An 18,977-nucleotide genomic window follows, 5' to 3' on the forward strand; every position below is an offset into this window, starting at 1 on the left:
TTGACTTGTCCTGCATAAAATAACGACCTAGGAATAGCTTCAGTCACCTCACCTCAGCAAAATGGTATAAATTAAGACGGCAGAAGAATCCAGCAGTTAGAGCGCCCCTCAGGAAGGTCAAATTTCAACTTCCATTAAAGTGAATGGAGCTGCTGTAGCATGCTCGCAGCACCTTCCGGTCAGTGATGTTATGCGAGTGGGAAGATAATCTTAAATGGCGAGTTGCCATCAGGCAGGAAAGTTGGTAGTAAATAGATTCGACTATATTCTTTCCACATATAGGCACTGGTGGGGCAGAGCATTTCTGAATACTAAGAACTCCATTCCTCCCCGCTAAGCCCCAGACTTTTCTACTGCTTCAAAGCACAAGTGGGAGAGGCTTTGATTGTCCTGGGATGTGGGTACGCCAGGCACCTAAGATTTTGTAGACATACTGTAAGCGCTGTCTAACAGATCAAAACTAATTAGTTTCTTTAGCTAGTTGCCACTGATCCACATTAAAATCTTCATTATAGATGTTTCTAACCCATCAAAGCATGATTCAACAACTCTTTCCTGAGGTCTCGAATTCTTGTAATTAGAGGCAGACAATTTACTGGCAGTTGTTCACACCAAGTCAGATGATTTAAAAAAAAATAAGGTCAGGAGTATTCTCCAGTGTAATGCCCAATGGATTAGTCTCCTGCTAAAGTAGAACTTTGTCTCTTTAAGGATGCAAAATCTAACTGTTAAGAGAATACAAGACTCAGGTCAGAGTTCAATTGCTTGATTAGGGAACTTTTGCAGATCGGAAAATGCTTGAAAGTTTCTGATTGTAGGTCAGCTGAACCCAACATTAAATGACTGCTTTACATCTGTAACAGAGTAACTTCCGGAGATTCCATACATTCTATGGGGAAAATATATAACATGGAGGACCAGCGCGAAGAAGGGTTAACATCTAGAACAAGCAACAAATAAGGCGAGAGGTTTAGTAAGCATTGAGAGACAGGTCAAAGATTCATGCAGTTCTTAAATTCAGGTTAGATTGATATAAACATGCATCAGAAACAAAAAAGTATTTTACAATACCTATCTTTAATCTGCTTGGCAGCCTTTGAAGCAGAAAGGAGAAAAGAGAGAGAAGGTCAAACATGCAAATCAGCACAATTATTCAAACTCCTGTTAAGCAAATGTGTTTAATGTTGCCATTAGGTAAACCGGCCATGAGCCACATCCATGCAGCCAACTGAAGCTGCCGGAGCTAGATCTTTTCAAATTAAAGCTATTTATTTAGTTTTGCAAGACATGCCTGCGGATATAGAAAGCATTCAAACATAAAAGAAACAAAATGCAGCACTGTAAAAACATAGTAATTGTAAAACCCTATCCTAGACACACAACTGCACCCATAACTGATAGAACTTGGTACCGAGCTTTGATTAATATTTAGATTGCCAATTGGTCCAGGGAAATTTCCTATTACTAGGCTGACCGGTTTTGTTTATTTCTTAGCACCGTGACATTGAAATGAACACCATTAGCAGTAACAAATCTACTCAAATACCAGGAATAGATTTATTACCAGGAATACTTAAACAAACACTAAAAGTATTTAAATATACTAATTCTGCTTGCCCGTTATCTATTCCCCCCCCACCCCCCATTTTCTTCCCATTTCTCGCTGTCCCATTTCTTAAGCAGTTTTCAAATCAATATCTAAAACATGCTAAACAGCATTACCTACCATTACACAAACTATCTCAAGGTATTCACTATGCCTTTACAATTGGAGGCATCTTAAAAAGCAACTTAATTGCTTGCAGACTTTATAAAGATCAAATTTAAGCACAAGCACCCAAAAAGTATCTCAGGATTTTTGACTCACGTTGCAGAGGAAACAAACATTTAATGGGCAGAGGGAGAAAAATAAATGAACATTTTACATCTCATAAAATGAGATATAAGTAGCGCCCCATGACTCAGCTGGTAAATGCACTGCCCAGTGAGGACCGGAACTAATCAGACAGGAAGATTCCATGTTTGGGTTAGCTGGTTACAGCTGGGGGGTCAGTTAAGGCTTTAGAATTAGTCTCAGCAATTCAGGGCTATCGACGGAAAGATTAAACAAAAAGACAGCCGGGCTTCCGAGTCCTGATCACTATCCAGTGATTCGTGCTGGATGTTTGCCGAGAACATAATTAGGCTAAGTTGTAATGCCCCTATCGTCGAATAGATTTCTGACACTTACCATTTAGGCTCATATGAAAAGTAGTCACTTGGGCAGGTACAGGAAGGCATCCAGGACCGATGCAACCCATAACTCCAGCAAGAGTCAGGAGAAGAGGGGAAGGGAATACTGAACTGAAGACTGGGTAAACAGCAGCCTATTCAGTAATAGCAACACTGCTAGCTGATTGGACTGTTGAGAATTTAAAACAAACCAGGACTCCAAAAAGGTCAAGTAATCTTTCCATTTTAGTTCACCGTATAAACCGGGCACCTTTTTACTTAGCTTCCCTCTGTTCTTCCACTCAATTATACTCTCTCCTTTGTATTGGGAGGATTTATTTAAAATAGAAACTAATTCTTAAAATTTCTCAACACATAATTATTTAGTTAAGTCACTTTAAACACTGCTCTGACATATGCAGTTCATGACATTTGTTAGGAAGTATGCAAACGAAATTTATTAAACAAAGGACAATTTGGGGAAAAACAAGTACCTGGCTCAGCCCATCGGAGTTTGCGGTGTCCAGTGTATGGTTTGCAAACTCCAGCAGCTCCTCGGAGCTCTCCAAAGCCTTGGTGCAGACTGTCAGTTGATTCTGGTGAGAGAGGAGGGGTGAAATAATCGTTAATACCAGGATCACCAACGAACATGATAACAAGTTTTAGGATCTCAATGGGTCAGGCAAACATGTTAAGTCAGAATCTAAGTGAAAGGCCAAGGCCATCAATGCAGGGCACCACCAAGGTTGAAAAGAATAGAATAAGTTTATGAAAAAATGCTGAGGAGGCGACGTTGAGCTTGGATCTTAAAAGCCTGTAGATTGGCGGAGTGGATGATCGAGGTTCGAGGTCTTGGAAGTGAATTATCTGGAATTAGGATTCCCTGCCTAAACACCTCTTTCATCCTTTAAGACGTTCCTTAAAACCAACCTCTTTGACCAAGCTTTTGGTCATCTGCCCTAATTTCTCATTATATGACTCAGTGTCAAATTTTGTCGTCTTATAATACTTGAAGCGCCTTGGGATATTTCACTATGTTAAAGGTACTCGTTGTTGTTATGTTTCCCCAACATCCTTTTTTTTCAGCTCAGTAATAAATACAGCACCAGATGGGGCTGACTCAGCATTAGAATCACGGATTATGAATGGATCAACTGGATGGCAAACCGACCCTTTTGCAGTAGGAAGATCGGTGTCTGAAGGGCATAAAAAGGTTGTTTCAGGATACTGATTCAGGGAAACTGCACAATGACTATCATCCGACAAAGACCCACAGCAACCTAAAACCCAGACGCCATCATCGTACACACCTTTCCACTGTGCAGTGCTAGTGCGAACGTGTCAGCTCTCAATACCTGAAGGGAACAAGCATGCAGTTTCAGGATTCTGACATAATGAGCACCATCTTAATGAACCGCAGCAAACTGGCTGGGCCACTCATGGCCATGCCACTGGGTGGATGCGGTGATAGGAGACTAGGGCCTAGAAATTGGGTATAGCCCCGCTTGAGGCGTTAGAACTGGCGCTGCGCAAAGTTTATAGCCAGACGAAACTTATCGCTGCCTGGCGAGATATTGGGTTGCATCGCCCCCAAAGGGGATTGAGGCGCGAACTCAGACGTTGCACGGGGCTCCCAAGGCGCAAACGTTCAGGCGCTACCCAATATCGGCGCGGACGGGCGCAGCGCAGGTGATCTCAATTACCGGAAACCACGAGACTTCCAGGCGCCGGCCAGCTCTTAAAGGGGTGGGTCAGTCAGCCTGAGCTGCCACACTCAACGCCCTGTAGGCCTCAGAATCGGCGCTCGCCCTTCTCTGGCGCAAGAAACTTGGTGAGGATGGAGAAGGTGAGACAGAGAGCAGAGCGCTTCAGCACGGAGGCTCTGGACCAGTTGGTGTCTGCAGTTGAGCGCCGTCGAGATGTTCTGTATCCTGCCAATGGCAAGAGGCCGAATCAAAAGGCTTACCGGCGATCTTGGAGGGAGGTTTCTCAGAGGGTCAACTCCAACAGCATGGCGACCAGGACCCCTGTTCAGTGCAGGAAGAAATTCAACGACCTCACTCGGGTCGTTAGGGTGAGTGTTGGTTATGCAAACTTCTGATTCCCTCCATCTGCACCTAACTTCGAGGACCCTGTTGCCATGATGCCCCAATGGCCATCTGTCAGCAAGCACCCATGGCCCTTTCTGGGCACACACATGGACATTTCACTCAAGACCACATGTAAGGGCCCTTGCACCATGGGGGGCATGAGATGATCTCTCAAGGCATCATGTAAGGGCTCTTGCACCATGGGGGGCATGCGATGAGTTCTCAAGGCATCATGTTACAGAACTTCCCCTTCTTTCCCCTGCAGTCCAAGCTGGCGACGATGCGAAAGGAGCAGCATCGAACTGGTGGTGGACCTCCACAAGTGGTCACTCTCACGGATCTCGAGGAGAGAGTGCACCAGATTCTTGGAGGACGTCTGTCTGGTCCTGTTACCACTGCAGCTGCCGACCCCATTCTCGACAGCGAGGGTAAGGCTCTCACCTTTTGCAGCTGTCTCCTTCCACTTGGTCCCCCCGCCAGCATGCTTCCTCAGTGTGCCGCAATCTGGCATGCCTTTCCGCCAACCTGTCCTTTTGCTAAAGCCACTCTTCCACCTCCCTGCTTTCAGATGATGCATCACCAACTCGGGCTCAACGCCCTGAAGCTGCCAGTGCCAGTGCCTCCGGAGGTGAGGATCAGGAGGAAGCCGGACCATCCGTTCCAATCTCAGGGGAGCATACACATCTACAGACTGGGGATAGTAGTTCCCTGGAGGGGAGGGCGGGGGGCTCTGAGGATCAGGCAGTTGCCGGAACAAGCGGCATGCAGCAATGCAAGGGGGGTAGGCAAGTTCGGCCACCGTCTCCCCGGAGGGCAAGGCAGGTAGTGATGACTGCTGCACAGAGTGCAGAGGAGGTGCGTCGCCTGGCTGAAATGAGCACCCAGGCCCGGCTCAGGCACACTGAGCTGATGGCTGCAGTGGGGAGGATGCCTCAGTCAACAGATACACTGGCAAAGAGTGTGTTGGACTTTGGGGCAACAATGGAGAGGACTCTCCAGGGCTTCGGGGCAACAATGGAGAGGTCTGTCGAGGGCTTTGGGCCAACAATGGAGAGGACTGTCCAGGGCTTCGAGGCCGCTATGGAAAGGACTGTTCAGGGCTTCGGACAATCCCTGGAAAGGTCTGTCCAGGGCTTGTCCGAGGCAGTGGAGCGGTCGGCACCAGCCTTGTCCGAAGCAATGGAAAGAACTATCCAGGGCTTCTCCGAAGCACTGGCACCTGGCTCACAGGTCCTCACTGCTGCCACGCAGTCACTTGCCGGCCTCGTCCACACCCAGATTGAGGCAACGTGAACTCTCACTGCAGCCACCCTATCTGCATCAGCTAGGATCACCCCGGGCCCTTCCAGTCCCATACAAGGCCAGGAATCAGTGGAGCATGCGATTGTGGCGGATGAGTCGAGCCGGTCCCCTGAGAGAGCCAGTGTGCCGTCCGACCATGGTGCAGGTGTCCTCTCTCGGCAGGTGACCATTGCACATGCCAGTGCTGGTACGTCTGCAGTGCAGCTGCCACCACCTGCAGGGCACACTGCTTCCAGCCATGCTCAGATCAAGCATCCTGCGTCCGCACCCTCCAAGCCCAGAGGTCGGCCAGGCCGTCCCTCAGGGGCTTCTACGCTTCCAGACAGTCAGCAGGCGTCCCCCAGCCTTCACTCCGCCACTGGGGTTCAATTACGTAGGAGCAGCAGGGAGGGAAGGGGCCGAGCGCGAAAGAGAAGTCGTTCTCCACCAAGGGGCCAGCAGTAGAGGGAGGTGCTGAGACGTTTCTTTGGCCAAAATCAAGGAGACCCTCACCTGTTGGAATTGTTGGAAATAGTTTGTTTAGTTTTGCGGCTTTGCTGAAGAATTAACTGTTATTTTGTTAGTTATGGTTTCTGTTGACATGACGTTGTTTTGCTGTAATGAAAGACTTTTGTGACAATAAAGAGAAGTTTAAATGTGCTATGGTGTACGTGACTAATTACAGTGATGCTGGCCTTCAGAGGCTTTCAAACACCCAAAGTGCGCAGCAGTTAAGACACTCATCATTCCGCCAGAGGGGCCTCGATACGAGTCCTCATGAGCCTGTGACGGATGCCCCTTCCACTTTCAGGAGCCCTTCCATCTTCCTCCTCCTCCTCGTCCGCATGCTCCTCCTCCTCCGCCTGCTTCTCCAGGGTCAGAGGGAAGGTGATGAATTGACGCCTTCGCCTATAAAGGGCAGCTGTAACTTGCCGGATGCAACTGTGCACTGCAACCTGAGAGATATTCGCAATGTCCCCAATGGCTCACTGCAAGGATCCGTTGCCATAAAAATTGAGGGCAACAGTCAGTTTAGCAGCCACCGACAGAGTGGTCATGCACCGTAGACGCGGCTGCAGATCCTCAGCAAGCAGGTGGCACAGCTCAGTAACAGCGTCCCTCCCGATTCGGAGCCTTCGCACACAGTGCTCCTCCGACATGTCAAGGTATGACACCTGCTGCCTAAAGATCCTCGCAGCATACCCTCGGATTGGCTGACCTCCATTGCCCCTCCTCCTTCTGGCCAATCCCGGCCCTCTCTCCCGCCGTCTCTCTGCCCCTTTATAGTGTTCGGCCATGAGGCCGTCGCCCTCCAAAGCATCTCCCATTCCGATGCCAGTTGGTCAAAAGGCTGTTAGGTGTAGTGCTCCAACTGCTCCGGACAGGTTTGAGGGTCCCAAGTACTGTAATGCTAAATTCCAAAAACTCTGCTCCACAGTAGCTCACCAACTCTCTCCACCAACGATCGCAATGAACAGGCCAAGTGGCTGAAGCTTCTATACTAGAGCTGTCCCCTTTAAATAGCGCCCCTCAACTCCGAGAAGGGCCTGCTAACGCTCCTTCAAACTGTCACTAATAGCGCTAGGCGTAAAGGCTCCGGGCGCCACCCAATATCCGCTCAGGCACCCCTAAAAGGCGTTGCACAATGAAATGACGTCATGATCTGCTTGCGCCTGCGCAAACACTTAGCGCAGGCGTTAAATGTATAGTCAATATGGGAGTTGTCGCTATCTTCATTGCGCCCGCCCCAACATTAGGTAACGCCCCAATTCTCGGTCTCTTTAGGCGCTAACCGCTGGCGCAAACAACCGAATTTCTAGGCCTAGGTTTTGTAGATGGACAAGCTAAGATTAGCCGAATGGCCTTTGTCATCTTTATTTATCTTGTGATTGACATAGCTGCCATCAGTTATGGCTTAGGCTACATTAAGCAATTATTACAATGGCTACCCTCCCCATCAGCCTTGCTGGGATGACAGGACCTACCTGCAGTTCATACGTTTTGCTGGCTCGTTCCTGTTTGATCTTTGTTACCATGTCTTCCTTCAGCTCATCGAGAATGGCATACAGTGAATTATATTCTGTCTCCAGGTCTGAGAGAGCTCGCTCAGAATTAACCTAAAAAAAGAGAAAAGTAGGTAGGTAGCAGGAAACCAAACCAGAATGAGGAGAGAAACCTTTGTCTGGAAGTTCAAATCCACCAGCAGAATAGGTTCTTTGGGCTCATTTAGAAATATCAATATTTTAAAAGATAAAGAAACACAAAGTCAAAACATCACCCGCAACAGGGCTGCACCCACCAGTACTTCACCCTAGTTTCGAGCACTTAAACATTCTCTCTTCAGACGCATCACAAGTTTAGAAGGGCAGAATCTGGTGTTTTTCTGCAGTTCAGGTGAACATAATGGGCCAACATTTGCGATCGAGGCTTCCCGCGGGCGGACGCCTCCGACCTGCAAAATGTCTTCGAAAGTACCTGGTGGCTCGGCAGGTACGGAGACTTGCGATCCTGGGCCTCTCCGGGTCTGCGCGGGCAGAGCCCCACGTATCCCAGGGGCGCAAGTGGCTTGTAGGCGCTTCTGGGATCACGTGGGCCGGCCCAACCAATAAAAGGGAATCCCCATTCATACGTTTGACAGTTCTGTACATACGGAACTGTCACAAGTATGAATGGGGATCACTTAAAAAATACACCAACACATTTAAAAATTTTTTAAAAATTACATCTTTAAAATTAATTAAAATGCCATTTAATTAAATATTTTAAACAAAAATTTAATTTAAAAAATTTAATGTTTTTACAGGGCTAAAAATAAACTTACCTTTTTGAAGAGTATTTTTAAATTTATAAATGTGTGATAAAATTTTATTTTTCTATTTTTTAAAACTCATGCTGGTAAAAGCAGGCCTTACGTAAGAATTTGACAGGCATTCAGCGGGTGGAACTCTCCACCCGCAGAGGCCCATCTCCCGCGGATGTGGAGGATCTGTCAACTTGACAGATCGCAAGTGCCGGGTTTTAGCGCATGCGCTTCATATTCCTAAACCCAGAACTTGTGCGACCCCTACGGGCGCAGGCGCACCTCGTACGCACCCGTGGGGGGGGGGGGGGGGGTCGCAAAATACGGCCCAATGTGAAAATGGCAAATAACCAGTGTAGGATTAAGTTGTCATTATGGCAAATGAAACTTCCCAGAGTGCTTTGCATCAAGACTAATTTGCCCTTTCAGCATCTCATACTAACACAAGATTTAAGAGTAGCTGTTGCAGCTTCCAAAATGGCTGAGGTGATCCCAAGGAAAGGTATCTCTCCAGAAGGATGTACAGGCAGTTCAAATTGCAGTTGGCTGCTAGGCTGGTGAGTCAGAGTCTTACAAGAATGAGCTTGGAGGGTGAAATGAGCTTGGAGGGTGAAAAGCCCTTTCTTGTCCTTAACTTTTCCTTATGCTTTAATTAATTTACTAAGTATAAAAAAAAATTATAAAGAAACAGTGGTGAAGGGTCCAGGACTACAGAAATATCACCAGGGTTGAAAAAGAGTAGTAAAGAGGCAGAATTGATGACTAATGGTTAGCTGTAAGGAAGAAAAGGATTTTAGAGTGAGTTAAGAAAAAAAAGGGCAAGAATGCAGAAGCTAGAAAAACAAATAAAAGCTAGTGAGCGAAAAAGCAAGAGAGAGATAGAGCGAGAGCACACAAGGAAGTGGTGTGTTCCAAATTTGTGCTATTAGAATGGTGGAAGTGCATTTTTAATTTGTATATTTGGAAGTGCCAGCTTGGATCACTTGGTAGCAATCAGTCAGCAGGTTGTGGGTTCAAAATACCACTCCAAAACCTGAGCAGATAAACATTGGCTAACACTCCAATGCAGTACCAACTGAGTGCTACATTTTAGATGGGACATTAAACTAAAGGTGGTGCTCTGGTGTTTCAGGTGGATCCTGAAGATCTCATACCCATGGAATTATTCAAAGAAGAGCAGGGAGTTCTCCAGTATCCATGGCAACATTCCTCCTTCAAACAACGTCATCAAAAATTGATTAACTGTGAATGGAGTTGCATCAGCATGGCAAGGGGACACTAGTGGGGTACTACAAAGGTCAATACTGGGCCATTGCTGTTCACAATATATATGATTTAGAATTAAGGATAGAAAGAAAGTTACCTAATTTTGCAGATGACACTAAACGGAGGGAGGTTCAAACAATAGTTGGGGAGCTTCAATGAGTGGCAAATAGCATTTAATGTGGATAAATGCAAGGTAATGAGAATAGAGAAGGAAAACAAACAGTGGGAATATAAACTGAAAGGCTCTAGGCGATATGATACAGCCCAGAAGAGGGATCTGGGAGTACTGGTGGATAGCTCACTAAAACTAACACTCCAGTGTGCGACAACAGTAAGGAAAGCCAACCAGATCTACAAGTAGAGGGATACAGCATAAATTCCATGAGGTGATAACGAGACTGCATAAAGCACCGGTATGGCCACACGTGGCATACTCTGTACACTTCCGATTACCATACTACAGCAAGGATAGCCAGGCTCTGGAGCCAGTGCAGAAAAGGGCAAGCAAACTGATAGTAAGCTTGAGGCTTCCGAGCTACGAGGACAGGTTGTAGAGCCTGGGATTGTTTACTCTGGAGAAGACAAGGTTGAGGGAAGATATTATTCAAGATTCTCAAGGAGGACAGATAAATTGAACTCAATAATATTTTTGGATTATCAAAAATTCTAGGACTAATGGGCATGGCTCAAGCTTAGAAGAGGGAAAGTGTACAGATAGTATAGATTTAACTACTTTTACACGGAGGGTGGCAAGTGTGTGGAATGGATATGCCAGGATAGCACCTCCCAAACCCACAACCTCTACCACCTAGGACAAGGGCAGCAGGTGCATGGGAACACCATCACCTGCAAGTTCACCTCCAAGTCACACACCATCCTGACTTGGAAATATATCGCCGTTCCTTCATCGTCACTGGGTCAAAATCCTGGAACTCTCTCCCTAACAGCACTGTGGGAGTACATTCACCACACGGACTGCAGTGGTTCAAGAAGGCGGCTCACCATCACCTTCGCAAGGGAAATTAGGGATGGGCAATAAATGCCGGCCTTGCCAGCGACGTCCACATCCCATGAATTAATTTTTTGTAGAATACCTTGAGAGAACTGGACAGATATTTCAATCAAGCTAGCATTCTCGCCTCAGAGTCAGAAGGGTGTGGGTTCAAGCCCCACGCCAAAGACTTGAGCACATAATCCAGACTAATCCTTCAATGCAGTACTAAGAGAGTGCTGCACAGTTGGAGGAGCTATCTTTCAGATGAGACATTAAACCAAGGCCCAATCTGGACAAAATAAAATTGTCGCACTCCCACTGCTGCCCTGGCTGAGATCAGCTAACTTGGCACAAATAGCCGACTACAACTGGAGGGAAGATTGGCGAGACTAGTCTGTACACAGTTAAAGGATAAACGCATTAGTTAAGGAAGCCTTTGATGCAGTTTGCTGACAGATGGCCACACCATCCCAGCACCTGTCAATTTAATATTGCCTATTTGTTTATAACGTTGAATGTTACTGGCACATTGCTGGTCTCAGGGGAAAGGGATCAGGGCTTTTACACCAGTATGCACAGGAAACCTGAAATTCAGTAGCATTAACACTCTGCTCATTCTGCCTGGGATCACCAGCATTAAATCAATTCACTCACCTCGGCAGATTAAACAGGGAACACAACCTGCAAACATACTTGCACCAATGTGCCTTCAAAGAGATTATGATTACTTTCTAAAAATTCTCCCCATCGCTCCTGAAGGTGCTGCAATCTGTAATGTTGCTGTGCTTGTGTGCAGTTAATGCTGGTCAGCCAAATCCTGTCCGTTTCAGCCATGGCCATTGAGAACTTGAGATGACAGTACAAGACTGATACTCGCAGATATCCTGAAGCTGCTTGCTGCCATGTCATCTGTCTTAGGCAGGTAGTTCCACTTTCCAGGCCTTCTCCAGTAACTTACTCAAGTGGCTTCCTTCATGCATGAACCCAAACAGCAAGTGCCCACAGATTAGTAAACAGTGATGAGCCCAATAACGGAGTCTGATCCTCCCCTCATCTGGGTGTCCACAGCAATGGGTCACTAGATAGTGACGAGCAGCAGAAACCAAGTCGATTCTCCCATGCCCCGCTGTTACCAGTTCAGGGGCAGGGAGACCAACTGTAAAGCACCATCACCATTCCATCAGTGTTCAAACTCACTGCAGACCAAGGATCAAACTAGAAATCTTTCTCCTCCGTGTGGCTCAGTACCACAACACGTGTTGCGTTTACTCACTAAGCACAAGGGCGATTTGTAGCCTGTCTCCCTGTTGGCACTTGTGGAATAGAAAAGTAAAAGCTGCTTTTACATTATAGCAAGTCCTGTGATTATGGTGTTGGCTGCAACCTAAAAGCAAACTTGGTGGGTTTTGTTAACGCCGGTAATTATACTTTTGCGTGTGGCCTACTGCACAAGTTACCCATGTATCAGGAGCTGGCAGCACTAGCATGGGTCTCACATAGAATTCACAGCACAGAAGCAGGCCATTCGGCCCAACTGGTCTTTATGCTCCACACGAACCTTCTCAAACTCTTATTTTATTTCACCCGATCAGCATATCCTTCCATTCCTATCTCCCTCGTGTACTTATCTAGCTTTCCCTTAAATGCATCTATGCTATTCACCTCAAGTTCCACATTCTAACCACTCTCTGGGTAAAGAATTTTCTCCCGAGTTCCCTAATTTGATTTATTAGTGACTACCTTACATTTATGACCTCTAGTTTTGGACTCCCCCACAAGTGGAAACATCTCACTCAATATAAGAGAACAAGACAATGAATGGCTACAGGATATTTGGAGCAGTTTTATAGAGTGATGTTTCAGGTACTTTATGGACAGGGCGGAAATGGACAGGCCTCGCCTTTTACACATTCCCTACACTCGACCATTGCAAACATCAAACTCCAATCGGGGTCATCCTGTATAGTCAGGTACAGTTCCACTCTCCAGGCCTTCTCCAGTACCTTACTCAAGTGGCTTCCTTCATGCATGAACCCAAACAGCAAATCCTGCCAAGTTAGTACCTTTGGGGGCACAAAGGGGGAGGGTGGAAAAAAGGAGGACGGGGAAATATAACGCATTGAAGAAAAGCCTGTTGCTTTTGGCGGTTACCCTGCCCAGGAAAAATCATGTACAATAACAAACCTATCACACACCAATTAATTTTCAAGTACTCAGTCCTTGGTTGAACGTTATGAAGAGATCAACAGGCTGGCAGTCTGATAGGGGTTTACGTTCTGGACACCAGGTATAAATATCAGGGTTACCTCAACATTCTTCAGCGTCTGCTTCAGCACATAGACAAAGTTCTGAACCTCTTCATTCTTCACAGCCAGTGTAGTAATAATCCTCTTCAAAGTCTCCTGAGGAAAGGTAAGAGTAGCAGGGTCAGAGTTGGAGAAAAATATACTGTACTCATTTTGTGTTCTTTTTCCTCGACTGAAAACTCAATTATCCACACTCTCATTATCCACAACAATTGTCATAGAAGTTGGGGTCTAACTTTGCATAAAGTGAAGTGCATCCGAGTTTTATAAACTGATTCTTCACACTTTGATTTTTATATCCCAAACATGGTATCACCTAACCATTACTTCCTGATTTATCTCACCTTCTCAACATCAATGTCTTGCACAATAGGCCTGTCACCATCACCTTGGTTTCTTTAAAAAATTATTGCATGATATATTAGAACACTTTATGAATTTTTTTTTGCCATTGCTAGTTCTGTGCAGGACACTAATGCTTCTATGACAAAGCTATATTTGTCAGCGCTGATGAAGCTGGCAAAATGCTTTGAAAAATTACATGACTAATAATTCAAATATTATTGGATTGCCAGCATCACCAACTCAGAGGTTGTAAATGCATACATATGGCATACAGTAAAGCTCAAGAACACATTGTCCATCACTTGTGTCACTGCACTCCCCACATTATTGACAGTGTTATAAATTCAGTCACAGCAATTGTTTTGGCCTCAAAAGATCCAAGTTTCCACTGTTGGTGTTATCACTGTGCTGCAGTGTTATGGTGGAGTTTATCACTGGGCATGTTTATTACATCAGTGCTGATGCAGTTACAGAAAAAGTTACAAACCGCATTACACTGTGATTTGCTGATTCATTTCTGTGTGACGCTCTACAGTGTAAGCTGCTTATATCTGACTTGTTTATACATGGGAATCTACACGTTATAAATAGCAGTATATCCCCGAGAGAATGATCTACAGGCATCAACTTTGGATCAGTGGTAGCACTCTCATCTGAGTCAGAAGGTCATGGGATCTGGGCCCACTCCAGAGACTTGAGCGTATAATCTCGGCTGACACTTTAGGTAAATACTGCAGGAGTGCTGCATTATCGGGGACGCCGTCTTTCAGGTGGATGTTAACAGATCCCATGGCACTATTCAAAGAAGAATTCCCCCAGTTCTGCCAAAACCTATCACCGAACCAATATCACTAAAAAGAGCTTGGTTGGTCATTTGTCTCATTGCTGACTGTGAGACCTTGCCATGTACAAATCTGCTGCTGCATTTCCCTTCATTATAATAGTAACTACATTTCAAAGGTACTTCATTGGCTGTGAAGCAATTTGGGATGTCTGGAGGTTGAAAGGGCGCTATATAAATACAGGTTTCTCCCTGTCCTGTATGGTTTTACAACCCGTCTGTTCTACTCCCAATGTTTAAGCGGGTCATCTCCCCGTGCTGATGTTCAGGTTGGTAGCTCTGATCTCAGTGGAATTGCGAACTGTAAAAGCCGCATACAGAGCCTGCTTGATTGTTGTGCTGGTGAGCAGAGGGCACGTTGAACTGCAGAGCAGCTGGAGCAGTGAATCAGCTGCTGTTCCGTACAGCATGTGCTCCACTGGCCGACACAAGAAGGTTTAAACAGGCTGCTCCGGGTTGCACTGGGAATGGGACATGCAGAATAAAATCCTCCCTGGTAGAGGCCGATCCAGGACTGTTGTACAAAACTATGAATCCCACATCAGTTGCTTGCAATAGGTGCGGTTTGTCTGTTTAAAGCAACAATAGTGTTAGATTTCCTACTGAACTTGATGGGTCAGGGATTATATAAACTATATTGGAGTCCAGTGTATGTGGAGCTGACTGTAATTTGTCAATTTAAATTGCTCCCATCACCAGTGACCGATCAGTGTACCCAACAGTACGTCACCCCAGTATAATGCAGTTCAATCTGCTCTCTCCAGATACAACCCAAGTTTGCAAGGATAAAAATCTATAATTGTGGTGTTTTCCACAGGAAGTCTGAAAATTTCACTTTACTGAAATTCTAGCTACAACATTCTTGTGATCTCAAAACAGAAATGCTTATTTGCCAATTGAGAATTAAATGCATTTAGAACAACATGGTCTTAAGAAGACACCATATAAAGACTCAATAGCTTGAACTTTCGCTTTCTGTTTTACTCTAATCCGAGATGGGTACCTTCACAAACGTTACACAATCTCATGTGCGCGATGGAATCTTTTCTGTGCACCAGGCTATGCACCAATCACATTGCCGGGCAAGCCTGCATTTAACTGAACATTTTCTCAAGTGGACTCGCTCATTTTTGATACCAACACTTTTTCTCCAAGTTTACTCTCAAGAAAGCTTCAACATGCTGCACCAAGGAGTGCTGCAATATAGTCTGTGCCTGCAATTCTCCACACATTCAGCTCCTGATTTGAACCAGCTTCTCCCACCTCCTCCAGGCACGCTCCTCCTTTCCTTCGCTTCCCAGGACTATTCTTTCCATTCCCTCCCAAAGGACTCTCCAACCCCCTTCCTCTCCCTAGCACTTGGCTCCCTCTCCCCATAAGATAGAGAAAAATAAAGTATAGGACTAACAGTTCAGTAAAACTACAGGTCTTCTCATTTTAATAAGGCCTCTTCATTTGTTCTGTAGGTGCTGGTACCCACCCCCGCCCCATCCTAGTACCAGTCTCCTGTATTCCATCACTGGGTAGAGGTGCACCAATGCTGCAAAAGTAGCACTCAAGTAAAGACCCATACATTTGGGCTTACTCATGCCTTTGCATCATATATCAAATAACGCTGCCAAAGCTCGCTGTCTAGGGTTACACAGAATGGCCACTCAAGCTAGGCGCTAGAAGGTGCCTTTGGAACTCTACAAGTTTAAAGAGGATGAAGGGGAAGACAGAAAAATAATCATCTGCAAAATGCATCTTATGGACTCCTCTGGGTAATGTAGGAGCCGTGCTGCGGTGGGGTTGCTGTGCTAGTTGCCCTGTATTTGGTGATGGAAAGAAAACTGATCATTCAGTCCAACCTTAAAAATTAAAGCCAATGTGTAGGGTAACATTAAATGCTTTGAATACAAACATCTCCATGCTGAGAAAATTGCCATCCTTATTCAACTGTTCCCACTGAGTAAATGCTGCAAGACTGTATTACTTATAACAGTCCCAGGGTTAGTGGCTACCCTGTGACTCATCAACGTGATAGTAAAAAACTACAAATGCTGGAAATCGGTGATAAAAACAGAAAATGCTGGATCTTCTGTGTATTTCCATTCGTATCTTGAGAGAAGAGACAAGTTAAATCACAGATTCTGGAAAAGGGTTACACCAAAAACCATTCACTTTTTAATCTTTTCAGATACTGACGGGCCTGCTCTCATGCTCTGTATTCCCAGCGCTTTCTATCTTACGTCTATGCTCCCTTTGCAGAACTGCTGCTTGTATCTCTCTCTCTCTCTCTCTCTCTATATGCCTCTTTGATGCTGCCCGATATTCACTCCCTTGCTGCTGGGATTTAGACCTGTTCCCTCTCGCTGTCCGGGGGGGGGGGAAAGCAAGGAAATGACATTAGGGAACATTCCCTCAACACCGACAGCGCTGGTTAATCTGGGCCTCTGCGAGTTTACTATAAAAGCCTGCAGCTCTGGGCCTCTTTAGGTACAAATGAGAGCAGCACTGGTTTGAAATGAAGTGGCAATGGCGCTGCTTAGGCATGGAAATTGGAATTAGCTCATACAATTGGAATTTGTACTTATTTCTCTATCTTTATAGATTCTGTAATCGATATATTTCCCACACATCCAACGCAGCATACAGAATTAATTCCAAACTCTGGGACCCACATGAAAGGCCAAAATTCAAGCACATTTAGAGTTTTCCCTGCAACAGAAATATTCCATTTTGAATATCTCACCATATTGACAGAGGACAGCAGTGATAAATTCAACCACTATTTCCACAGCCCAGGTGGCTCTTCACCATTTTGCCCATGATATTCTGATTAGGTTGCAATTTAGATTTATAAACTTGCATGAAGCGACTGGTGCAGTCTTCCAAGAGCACAATCCTCTGGTTTATATAGAAGCTCAGCAAGATGTAGTGCTGACCCCTCCTTTGAAATTGGTCAATCTTTAATCCATCTCAGACACAGGCCTCTAGCTAACGACAGCAGGATACAACTTATTACTTAACTGGGTTAAATAAATAGGACTATATATATATATATATATAAAATTCATGAAAAATAAAGGACACAAATAAATATCAATGCACCGAACACACTTGCAGTATTGTACCAATTAATCCAGGCCAGCAACAGTCTGTACTGATCCACTAATGCAACAAAACGCAATCATTTAGAATCACCCCTCCCATTTTCGTGTTGCATTATTTAAAAATCTCAGTCTCCATCTAGAATTAAAACCGCCTTCTCGCGTTAAACCGTAGGAAAGAGGGCCACAGTTTGTCAGAATGGTTTGAAATGCATTTGTGTTTGAACATCAAAAAAAATGCAACACTGGGTGGATTTTGCTTCCCTCCCGGCCCCGTGCTGAAACAGACCAGGTTGCACTGCAGGTTAAACCATTCATTGTAGGTGTAACATTGTTACTGTCTACCTTACCTTATTGTGGTCTGCCATGGCGGCTGCTGGAAACCCCTTTCCGTTTCTTTAAAACAGGGCTTGATTGCATTTACATTTCGCTTGCATTTTCTTTTTCCTCCTCGTCTTTATAATCCCGAACAAAGCGCAGTAACCGAGGTGAGAGGGGGCCTTGCACTAAACGGCACCGGCCCTGCGCAATAGCAACGCGCACGACAGCGGATTGTGGGATTTGTAGGAGATGTGCCTCGACCGCAGAGACACAGACGCCAACATCTCTACCCGTCAAAGCTGCGGTGAATTGGATTCTCCCTGGCTGCTGATTCTGGGGTCAAGCTATGCGGGGCCAAAATAATGTTTAATAGTATTAAAGGGCGACTGTCATCTTGATTATGTTATAATAAAATAATAATACTTGCATTTATATAACACCTTATTGTGGCAACCTTAGCTCAGTGGGTAGCCCTCTTGCTCTGAGTCAGAAGGCTGTGGGTTCAAGTCCCACTCCAGGAACTTGAGCAGAAAAATCTAGGCTGACACTCCAGTGCAGTACTGAGGGAGTGCTGCACTGTCAGAGGTGCCATCCTTCGGTGAGATGTTAAATCGAGGCGCCGTCTGCTCTCTCAAGTGGACGTAAAAGATCCCATGGCACTATTTCGAAGAAGAGCAGGGGCGTTATGCCCGGTGTCCTGGCCAATATTGACCCCTCAATCAACAGATTATCTTGTTATCTGGGAGCTTGCTGTGTGCAAATTGGCTGCTGCGTTTCCAACATTACAACAGTGGCTACATTTCAAAAAGTACTTAATTGGCTGTAAAGCACTTTGGGATGTCCAGTGGTCGTGAAAGGTGCTATATAAATGCAAGTCTTTTTCTTTTTTCAAAACATCTCACAGCCCTTCACACAATAAGTTAACTTTTGGAGTATAGTGGTGTTATTATGTAGGCAATCGTAGGAGCGTTTTCATTAATACTGTCCCAAAAACACTCTTCTTCAAGTAGTGGCCATAGAGTCATAGAGTTATACGACACAGAAAGAGGCGCTTCGGCCCATTGTGTCCGTGCTGGCCATCAAGCCCTGTCTATTCTAATCCCATTTTCCAGCTCGTGGTCTGTAGCCTTGTATGCTATGGCATTTCAAGTGCTCATCTAAATGCTTCTTCAATGTTGTGAGGGTTCCTGCCTCTACCACCTTTTCAGGCAGTGAGTTCCAGATTCCAACCACCTTCTGGGTGAAAAAGCTTTCCTCAAATCCCCTCTAAACCTCCTGCCCCTTACCTTGAAACTATGCTCCCTGGTTATTGACCCCTCTACTAAGGGGAAAAGTTCCTTTCTATCTACCCTATCTATGCCCCTCATAATTTTGTACACCTCAATCAGGTCCCCTCAGACTTCTCTGATCTAAGGAAAACAACCCCAGCC

At 45.4% G+C, this 18,977-nt stretch overlaps 1 protein-coding gene across 1 annotated transcript in view; it reads right to left on the reverse strand.

Moving 5' to 3' along the window:
- fsd1 (fibronectin type III and SPRY domain containing 1) overlaps positions 1–17,870 on the reverse strand; it is a 42,174-nt gene extending 24,304 nt beyond the window's left edge. The window contains exons 1-5 of the mRNA XM_086004907.1: positions 17,577–17,870; positions 12,949–13,044; positions 7,568–7,699; positions 2,706–2,807; positions 1,072–1,094 (exon numbers count right to left, since the gene is read on the reverse strand). Coding sequence (XP_085861033.1) covers positions 1,072–1,094; positions 2,706–2,807; positions 7,568–7,699; positions 12,949–13,044; positions 17,577–17,594 — 371 coding nt within the window. The 5' untranslated portion in view covers positions 17,595–17,870. The remainder of the gene's footprint in view (positions 1–1,071; positions 1,095–2,705; positions 2,808–7,567; positions 7,700–12,948; positions 13,045–17,576) is intronic.
- Positions 17,871–18,977: the final 1,107 nt, after the last annotated feature.

The sequence above is a fragment of the Somniosus microcephalus genome, chromosome 13 (genome assembly GCF_052327205.1).
Source record: "Somniosus microcephalus isolate GS21.2 chromosome 13, FLI_Smic_1.0, whole genome shotgun sequence".
Taxonomy (NCBI): Eukaryota; Metazoa; Chordata; class Chondrichthyes; order Squaliformes; family Somniosidae; genus Somniosus; species Somniosus microcephalus.